General features: G+C 42.0%; 2 protein-coding genes across 3 annotated transcripts in view; one reads left to right on the top strand and one right to left on the bottom strand.

The window, feature by feature from the left end:
* Nucleotides 1-21,426, top strand: part of LOC137631246 (Golgi to ER traffic protein 4 homolog) — a 445,029-nt gene that overhangs the window by 309,696 nt on the left and 113,907 nt on the right. The gene's annotated exons all lie outside the window — the stretch shown is intronic.
* The window catches only part of LOC137631244 (Golgi to ER traffic protein 4 homolog), an 89,421-nt gene that overhangs the window by 41,859 nt on the left and 26,136 nt on the right, over nt 1-21,426 (bottom strand). The window contains exon 2 of the mRNA XM_068363028.1: nt 19,200-19,278. Within this exon, the coding sequence (XP_068219129.1) occupies nt 19,200-19,278 (79 nt within the window). The remainder of the gene's footprint in view (nt 1-19,199; nt 19,279-21,426) is intronic.

Below are 21,426 nucleotides of genomic sequence, written 5' to 3'. Positions count from 1 at the left end.
AAGGAACCAAGGTTCCTCTGTCACGAGACCCCGAAAGGTCAGCATGATTGATGGTACAAGTTCCCGACGGCTCAACGTTACCATCGTTACAAGAGCCCGAAGGTTCAGCGTAACTGAAACCCGAAAGTTTCGAGCGGATTCCCAAAGGACTCCTACTGTCATGAGAACCCGCATTATCAACATAACAAGAGCCCGAAGGCTCACGATCAAGCCAGCCAAAAGGGTGACCATAACGAGACCCAGAAGGATCAAGGAGAACCAGCAGATTCAAAGATAACACCTCCGCATAAGAGGTTTGTTCTCCCGAAGGAGAATGTCGCTTAAGATATGGCTCTCGCTCTGGATTGAAGGAGATCCATAAGCGTAACGGGGGACCACCGATACCCAGAGGCGGTCTTCTCTCGAGAGCGAGAAACTCATTCCCCCGAAGGGATAACTTACTTCGGAGAAAGCTCTGCCACCGTCCCTGGTGGATCAGCAAACTCCTACAAGTTATTTCTCACGAACGAGAGGGAAGTTCTCCCGAAGGAGATCGCCTATGGGTCAGCGTAACGAGAAACCGAAGTTTCCTTGTCACAAAACACCTAAATGTCAGTGACTAAAGTTACAAGAGCCCAAGGGTTCAACGTAACTAATGTTACGAGACCCCGAAGGGTCAGCGTAACGAGAAACAGAAGTTTCCCTGTCAAAAAACACCGAAGTGTCAGTGACTAAAGTTACGAGACCCCTAGGGTTCTGCGTAACTATTGTTACGAGACCCGGAAGGATCAGTGTAACGAGGCCGAAAGGTCAGCGTGATTGATGGTACAAGTTCTCGAAGGCTCAACGTTACCATCGTTACGAGAGCCCGAAGGTTCGGCGTAACTGTAACCCGAAGGTTTCGAGCGGATTCCCGAAGTACTCCTACTGTCATGAGAACCCGCAGGATCAACATAACAAGAGCCCGAAGGCTCAGGATCACGCCAGCCCAAAGGGTGATCATAACGAGACCCAGAAGGATCAAGGAGAACCAGCAGGTTCAAAGATAACACCTCCGCATAAGAGGTTTGTTCTCCCGAAGGAGAATGTCGCTTAAGATAAGGCTCTCGCTCCGCCCCTGAAGGAGAACCATAAGCGTAACGGGGGACCACCGTTGCCCAGAAGCGGTCTTCTCTCAAGAACGAAAGACTCATTCCCCCAAAGGGATAACCTACTTCGGTGAAAGCTCTGCCACCGTCTCTGGTGGATCGGCAAACTCCTACAGGTTATTTCTCGCGAACGAGAGGGAAGTTCTCCCGAAGGAGATCACCTAAGACAACCTTTCTCCCAGCTCTACGGGAATAAATTGTAGGCGTAAAATATCTCTCTCGCGAACGACGGAGAAGCCCTCCCAAATAAGGGCATTGTCTAAGACAAGCTTTCTCCCAGATCTATGGAAAAAAAGCGTAGGCTTAATAATATTTCTCTGGCGAACGAGAGTGAAGTCCTCCCGAAGAAGGACATCGCCTAAGACAAGCTTTCTCCCAGCTCTATGGGAAAAAAGCGTAGGCGTAAGAAACTCTCTCACGCGAACGAGAGGGAAGTCCTCCCGAAGGAGGACATCGCCTAAGGCAAGCTTTCTCCCAGCTCGATGGGAAAAAAGCGTAGGCGTAATAATCTCCCTCGCAAACGAGAGAGAAGTCATCCCGCAAGAGGACATAGCCTAAGTAAAGCTTTCTCCCAGCTCTATGGGAAAAAAGCATAGGCGTAAAAAAAAAAGAAATCTCTCTCTCTCTCTCTCTCTCTCTCTCTCTCTCTCTCTCTCTCTCTCTCTCTCGAGAGAGAGAGAGAGAGAGAGAGAGAGAGAGAGAGAGAGAGAGAGAGAGAGAGAGAGAAGTTCCCCTCGAAGGGGGAACAAAGTTGAAGGTTGACAGCGAATGCTACCTCGTAACGTGGGCAGCTCACAAGCTACCACATGGAGCGCAGGATAACGAATAGGGCGGCCGTAGCAATCAGCCTTGTGTTCTACATCGCTGCTACCTGTGAAAAAAGGAAGTTGTGATCAAAATACACTATTCGGGGAATAAGTCACCTTCCTTGTAAGATAATTCCTCGAAAGGGAGCTCAACTGTTATTCACTTTAATTCAGTAATGAAACAAACACACGGCAGTGTTGAGAAACTGCCGACCATCAGCGCAGGGTAGGGCGGCAATGACAACTCCCTTACAGTGGAGGCAGTCGGATACGTTGTCAACAGCAAATTAAAGTTACAAGTATCTAACAACATAAACCTATATTTCCATTTATACACACATACACTCATATACTGTATATGTAAGATAAATGAAAACACACAAGAGGAAAAAAAAACACTGAATAAACAATCAAGGCAAGTCTTTGCGGGAGAGAAAGGCAGCATGTCCGTCCTCTACCGAGCCATAAAGTAAAAGTGGTTACTCAGCCGAGAGGTGTGAGTGAGCGCGGTAGCCAGTCTACCCCACCCCCCACCCGCTAACTAGCGGATGGGGTAGTTATCCCTCACTAAAATTATCATGGCTCATCTTTGAGCTATAACGAAAGTATACCCTATAAATAGCGGAGGGTTTGTATCTACGCTGGAAAAATTAATTAATGCGTCATTCCTGCTGCTTGAGAATAATTTAAAGTTACACAAAAAAAAAATTGAATTTCAGAAGTAAAAAATACTGAAACTCAAGCCACACAAATCATTACAATCAACCTAAACTCTATATTACAGGTAACAAAAGTCTAACCTGTCTCTCTTTAATCATAACAGATTGTAAAACCCAGCAGCCTAGCATTATGGGGGAAGGATCTTGTTAGACCGCCAAAAAGCACGAGAGTTCTAAGATCACAAATCTGAACATGAAATCGATCCAGAGCCTACTTGCAAGATCCAACCATGACAGCTCCAGAGAAGATCTTAATCCTTGAAGGGCACACAAACGCCAATCAATGAATAAAAATCCACCTTAAGAGGAACGTCCGCTATGGTGTTTGACATAACTTTAAAAATTCAAAAATCATTTTATTGTTTTTGTGTGTGCAGAAACATGTCGTACATGCTCTCCATAAATTTGCGTAAATTATTTTTACAAATAATAAAGATAAGCTGTCTTTAAATGATGACGTATTCCTTACTGCATCGTCTGCATGACTGAGTTTGACAGAATCATCTTTGCATGTTTATTTTCCATATATATAGCAATTTTTTCCCTTTTGTCTCATAATCTAGTACATTTGGCAAAGATGGAAGGCATTGGTAGAGGGTAGGTGAACGCAAACTACGATCTACGAGTAGACCAGCCAGTTTCCAAAGACGTATAGAAGTTATGATGCATGTGTTTGTTTACTTGTAATTCGTATGTACATTGTGTTTTCACAAAATCCTCGTGAACTTTATAGCAAGGCCAATGTTACCTAAGGTCAAAGAAAGAACAAGAAGTATTAAGAGAGCAACAAAAAAGAACCAAGAAGAGAGGAAAACATAAAAGAGTACAAAGCTGGAACATTCTAACTAAAACTCTGGCAAAATTGAGAGGCTGCTCACAACTCATGACACCCTCACAGCAAGTGTATTAGTAAACTTAGGGTTTAAATACTGTACCTCGTTTAGGTAGCCTTCGTGTAGGAATAAACAATAAAAGTACAAAGTAAGGCTATCATAATAATGTCATTTTGATTTTTCTAAGAAAAAGTGATAATTTGTAGCAAATCTTTGGGAGCTCATAACTTAAAAACATACTTATTTCCACTTCGGTACATTTTTCTTGGTTATCTATTATTCAATTTTAGAGATAAAGATATTGAAAATAGGAAAAAAAATCCAACAATTTTGTGTGACAGAATTTTTATTTTCCTCTTATTCTTTTTTCATGATTATTTTGCGTCTAGAAAAGAAAATTAAGAAAAATTTCATTAAAAAAAAAGGAAAATTGAAAATCTGACAAAATTATTCCGTTTATAAAGAAGTTTTGATGCTATCATTGGTGTCATGTTAGGGGAGAAAAATGTACTTAATTTTTTTTTAAATCATGACTTTTGCTAATAAATCAACAAGTTTTTGATCAAATGACTTGCAATTTTTATATGATGAAGGTATTATATATGTCTAAAACATATATAGAAATGGTGTATTTTGAATTAATGGAAAAAAATGTTATTTTTATTAATAAAATAAATTTTTGAATATACTTACCCGATAATCATGTAGCTGTCAACTCCGTTGCCCGACAGAATTCTATGGAGGGATACGCCAGCTATCACAATACTAGAAGGGGGTGTATTTACCAGCGCCACCTGTGGCCAGGTACTCAAGTACTTCTTGTTGACACCTCCTCAATTATTCCTCGGTCCACTGGTTCTCTATGGGGAGGAAGGGAGGGTCGATTAAATCATGATTATCGGGTAAGTATATTCAAAAATTTATTTTATTAATAAAAATAACATTTTTCAATATTAAACTTACCCGATAATCATGTAGCTGATTCACACCCAGGGGGGTGGGTGAAAACCAGTGTACAAGATTAAAGGATAGCTAAGTATCCCATATTTCATATAATCAGTTATCCACAATAACAATGAAATAATAAGTACCTGGTAAGGAAGTCGACTTGAACCGTTACTCTGCCTTTAATAAGATCGTCTTCCTTACTGAGCGCAGCGTTCCTCTTGGGAGGCTGAATCAACTCAAAGGTGCTAAAGTATACAGGGCTGCAACCCATACTAAAGGACCTCATCACAACCTTTAACCTTGGCGCTTCTCAAGAAAGAATTGACCACCCGCCAAATCAACAAGGATGTGGAAGGCTTCTTAGCCGACCGTACAACCCATAAAAAGTATTCAAGAGAAAGGTTAAAAAGTTATGGGATTATGGGAATGTAGTGGCTGAGCCCTCGCCTACTACTGCATTCGTTGCTACGAATAGACCCAGGGTGTAGCAGTACTCGTAAAGAGACTGGACATCTTTGAGATAGAATGATGCGAACACTGACTTGTTTCTCCAATAGGTTGCATCCATAACACTCTGCAGAGAACGGTTCTGTTTGAAGGCCACTGAAGTAGCCACAGCTCTCACTTCATGTGTCCTTACCTTCAGCAAAGCAAGGTCTTCTTCCTTCAGATGAGAATTTGCTTCTCTAATCAGAAGCCTGATGTAGTAAGAAACTGAGTTCTTAGACATTGGAAGAGAAGGCTTCTTGATAGCACACCATAAGGCTTCTGATTGTCCTCGTAATGGTTTTGACCTTTAGATAGTACTTAAGAGCTCTAACTGGGCAAAGTACTCTCTCCAGTTCGTTCCCCACCATGTTGGACAGGCTTGGGATCTCGAACGACTTAGGCCAAGGACGGGAAGGAAGCTCGTTTTTAGCCAAAAAACCGAGCTGTAAGGAACATGTAGCCGTTTCAGATGTGAAACCTATGTTCCTGCTGAAGGCGTGGATCTCACTTACTCTTTTACCTGTTGCTAAGCACACGAGGAAAAGAGTTTTTTAAATGTGAGGTCCTTAAAAGAGGCTGATTGGAGCGGTTCAAATCCTGATGACATTAGGAACCTTAGGACCACGTCTAGATTCCAGCCTGGAGTGGACAACCGACGTTCCTTTGAGGTCTCAAAAGACCTAAGGAGGTCCTGTAGGTCTTTGTTGGAGGAAAGATCCAAGCCTCTGTGGCGGAAAACCGCTGCCAACAAACTTCTGTAACCCTTGATCGTAGGAGCTGATAGGGAGCTTACGTTCCTTAGATGTAACAGGAAGTCAGCAATCTGGGTTACATTGGTACTGGTTGAGGAAAACTGCATTGGCCTTGCACCAGCTTCGGAAGACTTCCCATAAAGACTGATAGACTCTGAGAGTGGATGTCGTCCTTGCTCTGGCAATCGCTCTGGCTGCCTCCTTCGAAAAGCCTCTAGCTCTTGAGAGTCTTTCGATAGTCTGAAGGCAGTCAGACGAAGAGCGTGGAGGTTGGGTGTACCTTCTTTACGTGAGGTTGACGCAGAAGGTCCACTCTAGGAGGAAGAGTCCTGGGAACGTCGACCAGCCATTGCAGTACCTCAGTGAACCATTCTCTCGCGGGCCAGAGGGGAGCAACCAACGTCAGCCGTGTCCCTTTGTGAGAGGCGAACTTCTGAAGTACCCTGTTGACAATCTTGAAACGGCGGGAATGCATACAGGTTGAGATGGGACCAATCCAGCAGAAAGGCATCCACGCGAACTGCTGCTGGGTCTGGAATCGGAGAACAATACAAGAGGAGCCTCTTGGTCATCGAGGTAGCGAATAGATCTATGGTTGGCTGACCCCACAGGGCCCAAAGTCTGCTGCAAACATTCTTGTGAAGGGTCCACTCTGTGGGGAAGACCTGACCCTTCCGGCTGAGGCGATCTGCCATGATATTCATATCGCCCTGAATGAGCCTCGTTACCAGCGTGAGCTTTCGATCTTTTGACCAAATGAGGAGGTCCCTTGCGATCTCGAACAACTTCCTCGAATGAGTCCCTCCCTGCTTGGAGATGTAAGCCAAGGCTGTGGTGTAGTCGGAGTTCACCTCCACCACCTTGTTAAGCTGGAGGGACTTGAAGTTTATCAAGGCCAAATGAACTGCCAACAACTCCTTGCAATAGATGTGAAGTGTCCTTTGCTCCTGATTCCATGTTCCCGAGCATTCCTGTCCGTCCAGTGTCGCACCCCAGCCCATGTCCGATGCGTCCGAGAAGAGACGGTGGTCGGAGGACTGAACAGCCAATGGTAGACCTTCCTTGAGAAGAATGCTGTTCTTCCACCACGTTAGAGTAGACCTCATCTCTTCGGAAACAGGAACTGAGCCCGTCTCTAGCGTCATGTCCTTTATCCAGTGAGCAGCTAGATGATACTGAAGGGGGCGGAGGTGGAGCCTCCCTAACTCGATGAACAGGGCCAGCGATGAAAGTGTCCCTGTTAGACTCATCCACTGCCTGACTAAGCATCGGTTCCTTCTCAGCATGCTCTGGATGCATTCTAGGGCTTGGAAGATCCTTGGGGCCGACGGACAAGTCCGAAAAGCTCGACTCTGAAGATCCATACCCAAGGAGACAATGGTCTGGGATGGAACGAGCTGAGACTCCTCAAAATTGACCAGGAGGCCCAGTTCCTTGGTCAGATCCATAGTCCATTTGAAAATCTCCAGACAGCGACGACTTGAGGGAGCTCTTAAAAGCCAGTCGTCTGACGGAGCCGGACACAAGATCATGATACTGCTGCACAGTCTGTAAACTGTCAATCATGGGCAAGCGAGGAAGTACAGTGACAACCCGAATCTGTCTAGACTGTCTGGGTCGTACAGACAACTCCTTAACGGGTTGCTGAGGTTGCCCACTGCGTCACAACAAGTCCCTTCTGATGGTTGTTGAACGTCTTCCCCGTGACACATTGACTCCGTAAACAAAAAATCCTCTAACAAGGACTAAGCTTGGACTGCATGTCATGCAACACAGCTCAAGGTCTATGGGAGCAGGTGTGGTAACAGACGGGATTAGCGGCTGAAGTGTAACCATTACCTTCCCTGTAAGCATGTTATGCTTAAATAAAAGTCCATAAGAGGTTATGCAGCTAAAGGCTCCCTCCAAATGACAGAGTCCTCAAGGGAATATCAGAAGGAGGGAGAAAAGAACTTTCTCATCTACAGGGACCTTATCCTAGAAAAGCTAAGTTCTCTGAGTGAGGGTTCACTGGTGCAAAGCAGCAGACTAGAAGGCAACGTTATGAAACTGCTTGACAGTCTAGTGAGTTGGCAACAACCCAAGATGTGTTGAGAAGCATGCGGTAAGGTATGCAGAGCATGATGTATGCAGAGTATGCTGTATGCAGAGCATGCTGTATGTAGAGCATGCTGAATGCAGAGCATGCTGTATGCAGAGCATGTTGTATGCAGAGCATGCTGAATGCAGAGCATGCTGAATGCTGAGCATGAAGTAAGTAGAGCCTGCTGTAAGCAGAGCCTGCTGAAAGGAAAGCAGAGCGTGTGCATGGCGTTTAACATTTCTCAGAAATTCCATGACCAGTGCTAGAGTGCTTTATGCATGCTTGCATGGGGTTTAAACCATGGTATGCTGAACAGCAGAGTCAGAACGAGCTGGAACAACAACAGAGGTTTCCTCAACTTGAGGAAAACCTGAGGTTCAGACTGCATAGGCTGAACAACAGACGGAGCAGAAGGCAGGTGCAAGGGTGAAGGAGGTTGACTCCTAGCAAGAGTTGCACCCAAGGATTGCACCAGCTGAGCGGAGGACGGAGGCGGAGTAGTCCGTTCCTGTGCCTGAGAGATGAGTGGAGCATGAGAAGGTTGAGGCTGCGCAGAACAAGGTAAAGTTCTAGCAAGCTGAGGCTCCTGAGGCGCAAGTGCATGGTGTAGATGAGCTTGCCTAGATGAGGGTTGAACTCGGTGCAGCGCTGGTTGAGCAGACAGACTCCGGAGGGGAGAGGTTGTTGTACCCCAACCGAGAGTTGCACCACTGGTGGAGCAGCAAGGGGAGGAGGAGGAAGAGTGTAACTCTCCTGATCCCAAAGCAAGGGTTGCCTTAAAGAAGGCTGAGGCTGAACAACACTGTGAACAGCAAACTCCGAAAGTGGTTCAACATCGTACGCCTGGCAGATGGAGCTGCGACTGGGTGCAGCGAGTGCAGGCGGGTGCAGCACAGGCTGAACGGGGTGCAGGAGGTTGGTGCACCACCGGTGCAGGCGGGTGCAGCATAGGCTGAACGGGTGCAGGAGGTTGGTGCACCACCGGTGCAGGCGGGTGCAGCACAGGCTGAACGGGTGCAGGAGGTTGGTGCACCACCGGTGCAGGCGGGTGCAGCACAGGCTGAACGGGTGCAGGAGGTTGGTGCACCACAGGTGCAGGAGGTGCAACACTCTCAGCACGACACTCACGCATCAAGTCCGAAAGCTGTGCTTGCATGGACTGTAGTAGAGTCCACAACATCATACGCCTGGCAGATGGTACTGTGATCAGGCGGAGCGAGTGTAGGAGGAGGGAGTGTAGGCGGAGGCGGTGGAGCAACACTCTCAGCCCGACACTCACTCATCAAGTCCGAAAGCTGTGCTTGCATGGACTGTAGTAGAGTTCACAACATCGTACGCCTGGCAGATGGTGCTGCGACCAGGCGGAGCAGGTGCAGGCTGGGCGAGCACAGGCTGAGCAGGTGCAGGCTGGGCGAGCACAGGTGCAGCGAGAACAGGTGGAGGGAGTGCAGGCGGTGCAACACTCTCAGCCCGACACTCACGCATCAAGACCGAAAGTTGTGACTGTATTCGGGTTGTGAACTTTAACTTCGTACGTCTGGCATAGGTCTGGACTTAACGTTTAAGAAGTCTTGAGACCTGAGACCAGCGTTACTCTGCCTTTATTTTCTCCCCTAATCTCTTCTGCAGACGAGCAAAATAAGGGCTCAATCGTCTGCGGGTGGGAGTGACGGTCTCGGTAAGACACGCCCACAACCACCGAGAATACTTCTGTGCGCCGATCAAGGCCTGCTGAACCCTTATGCCCTTCGACATTGCTTCTCCCCTGGGCTTGGGAGCTTGCAAGAGGTCCCGGACTGGGAGGACGACTGGCGCGCACAAAAGTACCCTCACGCACTAATCACTTATCACTTTGATTTCTGTTTGCACTTATTTCACTGAACTCGAAACTTTAAGTGGTTTGTACCTGAAATACGCAATTCTATCCTTTCTCAAAGTTAGTAATTGCGAAAACAGAATTACAAAGTAACAGAAAAATCTAATGAAAGATAAATCAGTGGTTGGAAAGAAACTAAACACTAGATCATTCTAGAAACGTTTAGTTTCTTCCCCTAAAGAGACTAGGGAGAAGAGCAAAAATCGATAATGACGTTACTCGTACGCCTGGCAGGCTTGAATGAAACGTTTATCCTCTTTCTCCCTCCGTCTCTATCTCTCTCTCTCTCTCTCTCTCTCTCTCTCTTGACTTAGAACCTGAGAGAAGAGCCCAATCATATATATCGTTAAAACATATTATTGTTAAAGGAAAAAACTGAAAAGTTCCTTTATTAGGATCAAAACCATTAAGTTAAGAAAGAATGAACAAAACGCTAGACACGGTTACTCTTACTGCAACGTGAAACCGTGAACATTCTTTCTCTATCGTAACGATAGAGTGCAAGTTGAACGTTCTGAACGTCAACAACTGCAGAGACAAAACAAAACGTTAGTTCAGCTTTGAAAACAGTACGAGACTGTCAAAGAAAATCTTTCAAACTCTGTGGCGGAAATAGCATAATATGTTAACAGGTAAAACCGAAATGACGGGCTCAAAGTTATTTACTTCGGTAAAAGACCGCCTACTATTAGGAAGGTCGAATATAAACAAATATAAAAATTAATTTTAATGAGTTTATAATAAAAGGAAGTTAATCGAAGAGGCCTATAAGAGGCGGAGAGATATAAAATAAATCTATAACTTTGTTAAGCAAAATTAAGAAAGAGAGTCTATACTCTCTTAGACACCAACACTTCCGTCTAAGGGAAGGGTCGGCCATTGAAAGGTGAACGAGAGTTCATACTCTCTCGTCACCAAAATTAATCAAATTAATTCCAAAAGCTAACTAAGCTAATATAGAAGTTTTCCAGTAAAGCGACAGCCGAAATCAAAGAGAAATACTTCACCTAAGTCGTGAAAATACTCCAAGAACATAAGCGTATCCCAGAACGTCTTGCCGGAAGCACGACAGAGGAATAATTGAGGAGGTGTCAACAAGAAGTACTTGAGTACCTGGCCACAGGTGGCGCTGGTAAATACACCCCCTTCTAGTATTGTGATAGCTGGCGTATCCCTCCATAGAATTCTGTCGGGCAACGGAGTTGACAGCTACATGATTATCGGGTAAGTTTAATATTGAAAAATGCAGGACATAGAAGATGGTCTCCTTAAGGTAGTTCCATGGTCACTATGCCCAGTTCATTGAATTAACAAACGAGTACAAGAACCTCCAAAAAAGCCATTCTCCAACTCTGTATTTTCTGTGGTACCTTCAGGGCTCAAGAATCCTGAGGGTTGTCATCTATTGTAAGAGATCTGTCACAAGGTCAGAACAAGCACCACAATTGATGGCTAACAAACGACCAGGATGGTTGTCATCTGGGAGAGAAAATCTGTGGGACCCATCAATATAAAGATAGAAGAGGTACCAAGTACTGTACCTTTCCCTCTGTTAATTGTGGCGGAGAATAAACCGTGGCCCTCGGCCATGAGCAATGGGGCTGTGTCACCTAAGCCACCAACAACAACCCGTGACTTCCGGCTGAATGCTTGTCCTCAAGAGGTGCCGTTTTCTCAATTCAGGATACCAAAGATTCTAAAAAAATGAGAAGGGAGTAGCAGTCTCATCCATGTAGAAAAGGTTAAGGCCATGGTCAATGAAAACTGCATGATGCCATATGGAGCCATGTATCCCCAGGCAGTCTGGGTACCAGGGTGGTCAAGCCAGCTGTCCACCTCCAATGAAAGAGGTGGTTTTGTCAAGAGGCATATTCTTGCAAATACGACTAGCCTTCTTGGAGTACTTCTTCACCTAGTTTTTATTGGAAGATAGGACAGAATCAAAATCAGAATGATGAAGTGCAGGAAGAGGAGGAGGAGGAAGAGCAGGTAGAGAATGAACGGGAAGACGAGGAGGAGCAAAACTGATTTCTACCTCTTACCAACTTTCCCCTCAGGTTTTTCAAGCAAAGAAGTTAAGGTCAGAGTGACCACTAATGACAAAGCTCCCCCAAAAGGGAAGAACCCCGGGGGGTTCCTCTGACAGGAACCACAACACTGTCAAAGGGAAGCAATATACCCTATCACTTGTATCCATAACACAGACACAAAGCTGAGGTTACTGGTTCAGGGGTTTCAGGATCCATGGGCTCCGGGGTCACAGACACGGGTAAAAGACACAGAGGTGAATATTACTGAAGCCAATTATATGGGACAAAAAAAGAGTGGCATGCACAGCTTTAAGGGGGGGGGGGGAGTAGCTTTAGCTACCAGCTTCCTCAAAATTACATCACAGAACTACCTGCACAACCATAGGAATGTCAAGTCTTATTTGGGTCATCCGTCTTCGGCAGTCTGCAAGGAAGAGCTTCCAACAAACGGAATGCAGAGACCACCTCATACTCCACCAACTATGAAAATACTCCCTGATATAGACCTAAGATCTCCCTGCTCTAGAATCATTCTCCTCAGGACGAAGCCAGAAGCTTTAGTGAATGTTGAACTCGACAAGGAGAGTAAAGTGTTAAACAGTCTCAACAATGACACCAGAGAAGAAGTAGCCTTCCAACTCCTAATAGAATACGCCCGCCTTTAACGGGAGGCAACGATCTACAATTGGGATACGAGGAAAATTGCAAGCAACCATAACTGCCAGGTGCAGAGTAAGTGGGTCTACCACCGTTTTATCGATAAACCGATGCAGTGTCGATGTTGATTCTTTTCACTGACATGTAATCAATATCAACCATTTAAACTAAAAACAACGGCAAGACCATACTTGTAGCAGCTGAAAACAAAAGTCTTTGGTAGGAAATTAGGCGGGGCTACTCGCCCACACTCACCACCTGCTGTTAACTAGTTTGTTAACAATTTCAATGGCCATTCTAGCACCGCTGAAAACATTCCCCATTTTAAAGGACGAAAGTTTTGCATGTGCATAGGAACATATAAATTTTATTCCACACATTAGAATTAATTACTAGGACTCTTAATTGTGAAGTTCATTGTGCAAGCTCTATGTCAGGGGTTCTCAACTTGGGGTTTACGAACCCCAGTAAATTTCTAGGGGTACTTAGATGGCTGATGGAAAAAATATTTTAGATAGTTAAATGAGAGAGAGAGAGAGAGAGAGAGAGAGAGAGAGAGAGAGAGAGAGAGAGAGAGAGAGAGAGAGAGAGAGAGAGAGAGAGAGAGAGCCTTACCTTATTGCCTTATTTTTTGTTTGGGTTCCCCCAGGTCCCTCAGTGTGAGGCACCTCGTATATCCACCAGAGAGTTGCTAATACATCTTCCGGTGTATTTTGCATCTTCCAGTCTTGGATGGTCTGGGATGCATCTTACGTATTCATCGAGCTTATTCTTAAACACATCTACGCTCACTCCTGATATGTTTCTTAGATGAGCTGGCAGCACATTAAATAGTCGCTGCATTATCGATGCTGGTGCGTAGTGGATTAATGTCCTGTGTGCCTTTCTCAGTTTACCTGGAATGCTTTTTGGTACTATTAATCTACCTCGGCTTGCTCTTTCTGATACTTTAAGCTCCATGATGTTTTCAGCAATTCCTTCTATTTGCTTCCATGCTTGTATTATCATGTAGCGTTCTCTTCTCCTTTCTAGACTGTATAGTTTTAAAAATTGCAGTCTTTCCCAGTAATCAAGGTCCTTAACTTCTTCTATTCTAGCAGTATAGGACCTTTGTACACTCTCTATTTGCGCAATATCCTTTTGGTAGTGTGGGTACCATATCACATTGCAGTACTCGAGTGTACTACGCACATAAGTTTTGTAAAGCATAATCATGTGTTCAGCTTTTCTTGTTTTAAAGTGTCTGAATAACATTCCCATTTTTGCTTTACATTTAGCCAACAGTGTTGCTATTTGGTCGTTGCATAACATATTCCCATTTAAAATTACACCAAGGTCTTTAATTGCTTCCTTGTTTGTGATTGTCTCATTATTAGGTCCCTTGTATGCATACACCATTCCTTCTCTGTTTCCATAATTTATTGATTCGAATTTATCGGAGTTAAATACCATCCTATTTATCTCCGCCCATTCATATATTTTGTTTAGATCTCTTTGTAGTGAGTTCCTATCTTCATCACAAGTAATTTCTCTACTTATTCTTGTGTCATCGGCGAAACTTCTCACTACGGAGTTTTCAACATCACAGTCTATGTCTGAGATCATAATAACAAATAGCAGTGCAGCTAATACCGTACCTTGGGGCACACCAGATATTACCTGGGCTTCATCTGATTTCTCGTCATTTGCAACCACTATCTGTTTTCTGTTTTGCAGGAATTCTTTTACCCATTTTCCTATCTTTCCCACAATATTATGCTTTCTCATTTTTTTCTCCAATATGTTATGGTCTACCTTGTCAAAGGCTTTTGCAAAATCTAGATAGATCACATCTGTGTCTTTTTCATTTATCATATTATTGTATATGTTTTCATAGTGAGCTATCAGTTGGGTCTGTGTACTTTTTCCAGGTACGAAACCGTGTTGACCCATATTAAACAAATTATTTTTGACCAAATGGTTCATTATTTTCTTTTTTATTACCCTCTCATACACTTTCATAATATGTGATGTTAGACTAACAGGTCTATAATTGCTTGCCTCTAGTCTTGATCCACTTTTAAAGATAGGGGTTATATAAGCTAATTTATGTTTAACATATATCTCGCTCATATCTATACTCTGTCTTAGCAGTATTGCAAGTGGCTTCGCGATAGTGTTTGCAGTTTTTTTTAACAAAATCGCTGGAACTCCATCTGGTCCGGCTGCCGATCCATTTTTAATTTCGTTTATAGCCGTGACAATATCTGCTTCATTAATATCTATATCCGTTAGATATTCAACATTTTCTTCTCTCATTTCTGTTTCATTATTCTCATTCGCAATTCTTGGCGTGAACTCACTCTTATATTTTTCTGCTAATATGTTGCATATTTCCTTTTTTTCATTCGTTAGCCGTCCTTCAATTCTTAGAGGGCCTATTTCTATTCTCCTTTTATTCATCTTTTTTGCATAGGAGTAAAGTACTTTGGGGTTTCTTTTTATATTTTGAAGTGTCCTTTCTTCTAAGTCCCTTTTTTCATTTTCTTTCGACTGTATAATCTTTTGTTCTGCATTTTCTATCTTACATTTTATTTCCCTCATTTTCCACACATTTTTTTCTTTTGCAAGATTTTTCTTCCACTTTTTAATTTTCTGAAATAAGATCCTTCTGTCTCTTGGTATGCACGTCTTTTGTTTATTGTTTTTTTTCGGTACATATTTTTCAACAATTTTCTCCAGTATTTTGTACAGTATATCCGTATTTACCTGTATATTATCACTTATAAATACATTTTTCCATTCTTTATTCAGTTCTTCATTTATTTCTGACCATTTTATATTCTTACTGTAAAAGTTATATTTTCCATATCCTTCCCAAAGTTTTGTGCTTTTATTAATTCTGTGATCACTTGCTTTGGAATGAACTATCAATTCTATGACATTGTGGTCTGAAATTCCCGTGTTATACACTATTATTTCTTTAACATAATTCACCTCATTCACAAATACTAGATCTAGGACATTTTCCTTTCTTGTTGGAATGTGGTTTATTTGTTGCATATTATGTTCTAATAGCATATCTTGAAGCTTTTCAAATTGCCTCTTATCTTCTGCGCTACTATTACTATCTTTTTTATATGTATACATACAACCACTTTCTTCTATCCGTTCTTTCCAATCCACGAAAGGAAAGTTAAAATCTCCGGATAGGAGTATATTCCAGTCTTTATGGTTTCTACATATATCATCTATTTTTTCTATTATTATGTCAAACTCCTTAGTGTTTGGGGGTCTGTAAACTACAATATTCATTAGTTTTTCAAATTCAAATTCTACCGCAATCAATTCACATTCTGTGTTGCTGTATTTTTCACATACTTTTCCTTGATTTATGTCTCTTCCATATATTGCGGTTCCCCCTTGATTCCTATTTTTTCTGTCTGATCTATAAGTTTGGAAACCCTTTATCTGGTCATCACTGCCAGTCTCTTGGGAATACCATGTTTCACTTATATTTAATATATCTATTTTTTCAATTTGGGTTAGTTCTTCTAAGAACTCTATTTTCCTTTTAGAGTTACTCGTGACTAAACCCTGTGCATTCATTACTATTATGGTTTGTGTTTCATCCCCATTATTTAATATTGGTAATAATATGGATTCTCCCATGCTTCCTTCCTGTTCTGATATGATGTTCTTTTCTTCATTTCCCGGAATTCTGCCATTAAAAATCCAACTTTTCTATTATATTTGCTCTTTCGCCTTCATATTTATTTGTGTGTATACCTGCAACTGTCCCCATATCTGCACCAACCCCTGGCATTATAGATGCATTCTTTGTAGTTGGGCTCTAAATGTGCAGGTTTGGGTTGAAAGGCCTCATATCTTGGGGCTCTTGGTTCAAAGCGTGGTATATACACGGCCTGCTTTTTTGTTTCTTTTTTTGTTTCTTTTTTGCTTTCATTTTTCTTTTCAGTTTGCTGAGTTTTCTTACTTTCATTCATGGTTGCAGGATGCATATATCGACATTTTTTGTTGTAAATGCATCCTTTTCCTTCTTTTAGGCTTTTGCATATTTTTGGATGGAGATCTCTGCATTCGTCTCCATATCCGTCTAAAAACGCACATTTACCATATATTTCATAATTATGGCATATCTTTGGATGCTTGTAGTAGCATCTTTCGCCAAATCTGCAATTCCCTCTTTTCAGCATAATGCAGACTATATCCTTCTTTTCTATTTTTTCTTGTTCTTGCTCTTCCCTAAAATTATGTAGGTCCGGGTAGAGTCTCTTGGGTCTATTATTTGTTTCCATCTGGTAATTTATTTCTTCATAAGTATGTTGTTGGATGGCATCATAGGTTATATCAATGATTTCTTCTGCATCCTTACACATATCCTGTTCATTGTTCTCTTCTTCTTCTTTTTCTTCTTCTTCTTCTTCTATTTCTTCTTCTTCCTCTTCTTTATCTTCAACTATTTGCAGATTTAGTCTCGACTTAATTATATTTTCTATCCAGACTAAGCATGTTGAGCAGAATACCTTTGTGTCTTTATTTTTTATTTTTTGCTGTATTTCAGCACATGTGGGATGTGTTGGGACATGACAGGCATCACATTTTCTAATCAATTGTTGAGGATTATTAATGGAATACCATATCTTACATGTATTACACTATTTTGGCATTCTTTTTCCCATTGCATCAATCAGCATATTCACCATATTGGACTTCTTATTGTTCTTTGATGGAATGTGTTGATTGATGTAGACTTTCTTTATAAGTCTCTTTAACACTTGGATTTTCTTTGGAATTTCTTCTATTATTTTGCTGATGTTTTCCGCAGATTTGCTCCAGTTTATTGGATCATATTGTTTCAATATGTCTGCGAATATTTTTCCGTCACATTGGTTGACGTTACTAGTGACCTCTGTTATCAGACGGTCGAGCTCCTGTTTCGCCAACTCATGGAATTTATTTTTGCTGAGTCCAGCGATGTCTCTCCAAGCCTTGCCCGTGTTGTACATAGCCATCTTGATTAGATTTATAGTAATTCACAAGATAACTATTCTATGCCGACGTTTTATCCCACTTCTCCGACCTCAAACTAATCACTGACTATTCACGAAAACTTGTAGCTATATTGCACTCGATAGCCTTTTGTTATCCGCGTTAAATCATGATATTTATAGGGTCGCAAAAGTGTAATCACTCACTGGCACAGAGAGAGAGAGAGAGAGAGAGAGAGAGAGAGAGAGAGAGAGAGAGAGAGAGAGAGAGAGAGAGAGAGAGAGAGAGAATCAAAATTGATTAGAACCCCATTCATTGTGGATCTGCACCTTTTCCCAGATAACTTGCAAGAAGAATTCTTAAGAGTTGATGAATGACTTGCAGAAAATGCATTTGAAACACTTTCCTTAAATAAGTTCTGGTGTAAAATTGTGAGATTTTCCCTATAGTATTTTATATAGTTCTGGCTTCTTTGCTGATGTTCCCTAGTGGTTATCTGTCAGTAAGGATTTTCAATGCTGTTGAACATAAACTAAACATCCATCATGGCTTAGTGTGGAACATGATCCATGATTCTGCCTGTCTAACATTGCTTTTCGAATTGAGAAACTTGTTTGTAACAAATAGGCACACCCTTCATACTGATGTTCAGTATTGGTTGATAATGGAAATATTGTTTCACACCTGTGTGTAGTATCATTCTAAAACTATTGGAATATCAATGTTTCATCTCAATAAGGTCATTAAAATTCAAATCATTTGAGAGAGAGAGAGAGAGAGAGAGAGAAAGAGAGAGAGAGAGAGAGAGAGAGAGAGAGAGAGAGAGAGAGAGAGAGAGAGAGAGAGAATCAAAATTGATTAGAACCCCATTCATTGTGGATCTGCACCTTTTCCCAGATAACTTGCAAGAAGAATTCTTAAGAGTTGATGAATGACTTGCAGAAAATGCATTTGAAACACTTTCCTTAAATAAGTTCTGGTGTAAAATTGTGAGATTTTCCCTATAGTATTTTATATAGTTCTGGCTTCTTTGCTGATGCTCCCTAGTGGTTATCTGTAGGTAAGGATTTTCAATGCTGTTGAACATAAACTAAACATCCATCATGGCTTAGTGTGGAACATGATCCATGATTCTGCCTGTCTAACATTGCTTTTCGAATTGAGAAACTTGTTTGTAACAAATAGGCACACCCTTCATACTGATGTTCAGTATTGGTTGATAATGGAAATATTGTTTCACACCTGTGTGTAGTATCATTCTAAAACTATTGGAATATCAATGTTTCATCTCAATAAGGTCATTAAAATTCAAATCATTTGATAATATTCTATGGTGTATCATTGTTTATTGAGTTAGTTACTATATTACCATTATGTTCAACACCAGATTACTGAGGGTTCGGATAAATGGTCTTATAACTCGGGGTACTTGACAGGAAAAAGGTCGAGAACCCCTGCTCTGTGATTTTTCATAATTCTGTCATTCCTTGTATTCAGATCTTCCCAGATTACACCATCCAACATGTAGCATCAGATTTGCAATTAATTTTAACAGTACAGTACTGAACTGCCTTTTCTATCAAGATTTTCAACAACCCAAGATTTGTAAAATATTGGTTCCTGCTGTAATCAAATTGTGGAATGATCTCTCTCTTAATGGTGTTGAACCATTATGACTTCAATCATAAAAGGTACTGTAGCTTTGTCTACTGCAGGATCAAAGAAGACATTTCCCAGTAGCATGGTTATTCTTTGTAATTTCTCGTAACATCATCCTCTCCTCCTACGCCTAGTGATGCCGAAGGTCTCTCTCTTATTTCGTTAATCTATACTTCTACTGCCTTACTCTTTTCGTGTGAATAAAATACAAATATATATCGTACTTACTTGATCATGTTGCAGAAGAAGAGATGCTCCATCATACAACAGATCAAGAACTTCATCATATTTCTGTTGACCACAGTATCTGCAATAAGAAAATTACTTTAGAAAAATCCCCATTTTCTTCATCATGAACATCATAAATAAATTAAAGCATACAAAACATCAAAATAACACAAATTTTAAAAGTAATTTGTATTTTTCCTAGCTATACAAACCCTCATCCTTTTGCACGAGTAAGATCTGGCTGAGCTCGAAACGGTCAATGAAGAATTTTCGAGATTCTGGGAGCTACCATACATTCGTCACTGAAGTACAAGTCTGTCAGTGCACAGAGCCTCCATTCTGATTTTAGCTGTTGAGCTGTGCAGACGTATTCGCAGCGCTCTCCAACCGGCCTGAAGTTTTTCACTAATATTTCTTTCTCTCTTACAGTATGGGAGTAAAACAATAAAGGAGCATGCAGATGTGTCCAGGGCTGTTGGATGCTTTATGTCCCTTGTGTAGAAGGCATCGCTGCATTTCGGACACCCCATGTCATGCATGCAGGGAGCGGTCGTCCTCCCAGTGGGAGAGATTTCATAGTAGGAGGAAGAAGAGATCTAAGCGCTCTCCTTCTCCCTCGAATTCATCCTCGAGGTTAGGAAAGTCAACTAGATCCTTACTTCTGAAACTCATCATTAGACGCGACTCACGAGCAGAAGTGCTCGCAACAGGAGCACTAGGAGCCACACAGGAAGAAGAAGGTCTAACACATTCCTGCTGCAGACAAGCAACTACGTCCGACAAATTCGGCAGAGAAGGCCTCCGTGTAGGAACAACCCTTATCATTGGAGAACGCGTCACAGCGGGACGCTTTTCCAAGCATCATATTGAACGCTTTACTAATACTTACCAGGCTGTGAAAGGCATTGGGGGTTTAGCTGGACACCTGTCTGAGGAGTGGCCATTCTCATGATCAGGTTCGGTCCGAGGTCGTTTGGAAGAAGGTCAGGTTGAGAGGCTACGCGCTGATGGATAGCGCAAACACCTACCTCTACCTTTAGACAAGGAGCATATAGACCTTGACCGCGAACGCTCAGTTCGTGATCATGAACGGGAGTGTCTAGCTCTCGTTCGAGAATGGCGTGAGCCTCGTGACGGCCTTGTTGTGAACGTGAGCATTGGCGTCGCGAACGTTGAACGTCTTTCTCATGATCTATATCGTAGAGATCTAGAACGCGAGCCTCTGGACCTGGGTCTAGACTGTGCACGCAATCATGCACTGCGCAATTATTATTATTATTATTATTATTATTACTAGCCAAGCTACAACCCTAGTTGGAAAAGCAAGATGCTATAAGCCCAAGGGCTCCAATAGGGAAAAATAGCCCAGTGAGGAAAAGAAATAAGGAAATAAATAAATGATGAGAATAAATTAACAATAAATCATTCTAAAAACAGTGACAACATCAAAACAGATATGTCCTATATAAACTATTAACAACGTCAAAAACAGATATGTCATATATAAACTATAAAAAGACTCATGTCAGCCTGGTCAACATAAAAACATTTTCTCCAACTTTGAACTTTTGAAGTTCTACTGATTCAGCTACCCGATTAGGAAGATCATTCCACAACTTGGTAACAGCTGGAATAAAACTTCTAGAAGACTGTGTAGTATTGAGCCTCATGATGGAGAAGGCCTGGCTATTAGAATTAACTTGCTGCCTAGTATTACGAACAGGATAGAATTGTCCAGGGAGATCTGAATGTAAAGGATGGTCAGAGTTATGAAAAATCTTAAGCAACATGCATAATGAACTAATTGAACGACGGTGCCAAAGATTAATATCTAGATCAGGAATATGACAAATTCGTAGATAATTTGTATTTTTCCTAATTATACAAACCTTAGCTATTTAATAGGGGTATTACTTTCAGCGTAGCTGAAATGACGAGCCATTAGAATTTTAACGAGGGTTTACAACCCCACCGCTAGTTAGCAGGGGGTAGGGGAGGGTAGCTTGCTACCCACCCCCCCTCACACACACACCTGTGCTTGAGCTCACTTTGCTTGGAGGTAGGACTTCAAGGAGGATAGGGCTGGCGGCCAAATTTGATTAAATAGCTAAGGTTTATATAGTTGGGAAAAATACAAATTATCTACGAATTTGTCATTTGTTCCGTAACTGACATACAAACCACGCTATTTAATAGGGGTGACTCACACATTAGGAAGGGTGGAACG

Source organism: Palaemon carinicauda, chromosome 39 (assembly GCF_036898095.1).
Source record: "Palaemon carinicauda isolate YSFRI2023 chromosome 39, ASM3689809v2, whole genome shotgun sequence".
NCBI classification, from domain to species: Eukaryota; Metazoa; Arthropoda; class Malacostraca; order Decapoda; family Palaemonidae; genus Palaemon; species Palaemon carinicauda.
The sequence above is the reverse complement of the archived record's forward strand: the minus strand, read 5'-3'. Positions and strand labels throughout refer to the sequence as shown.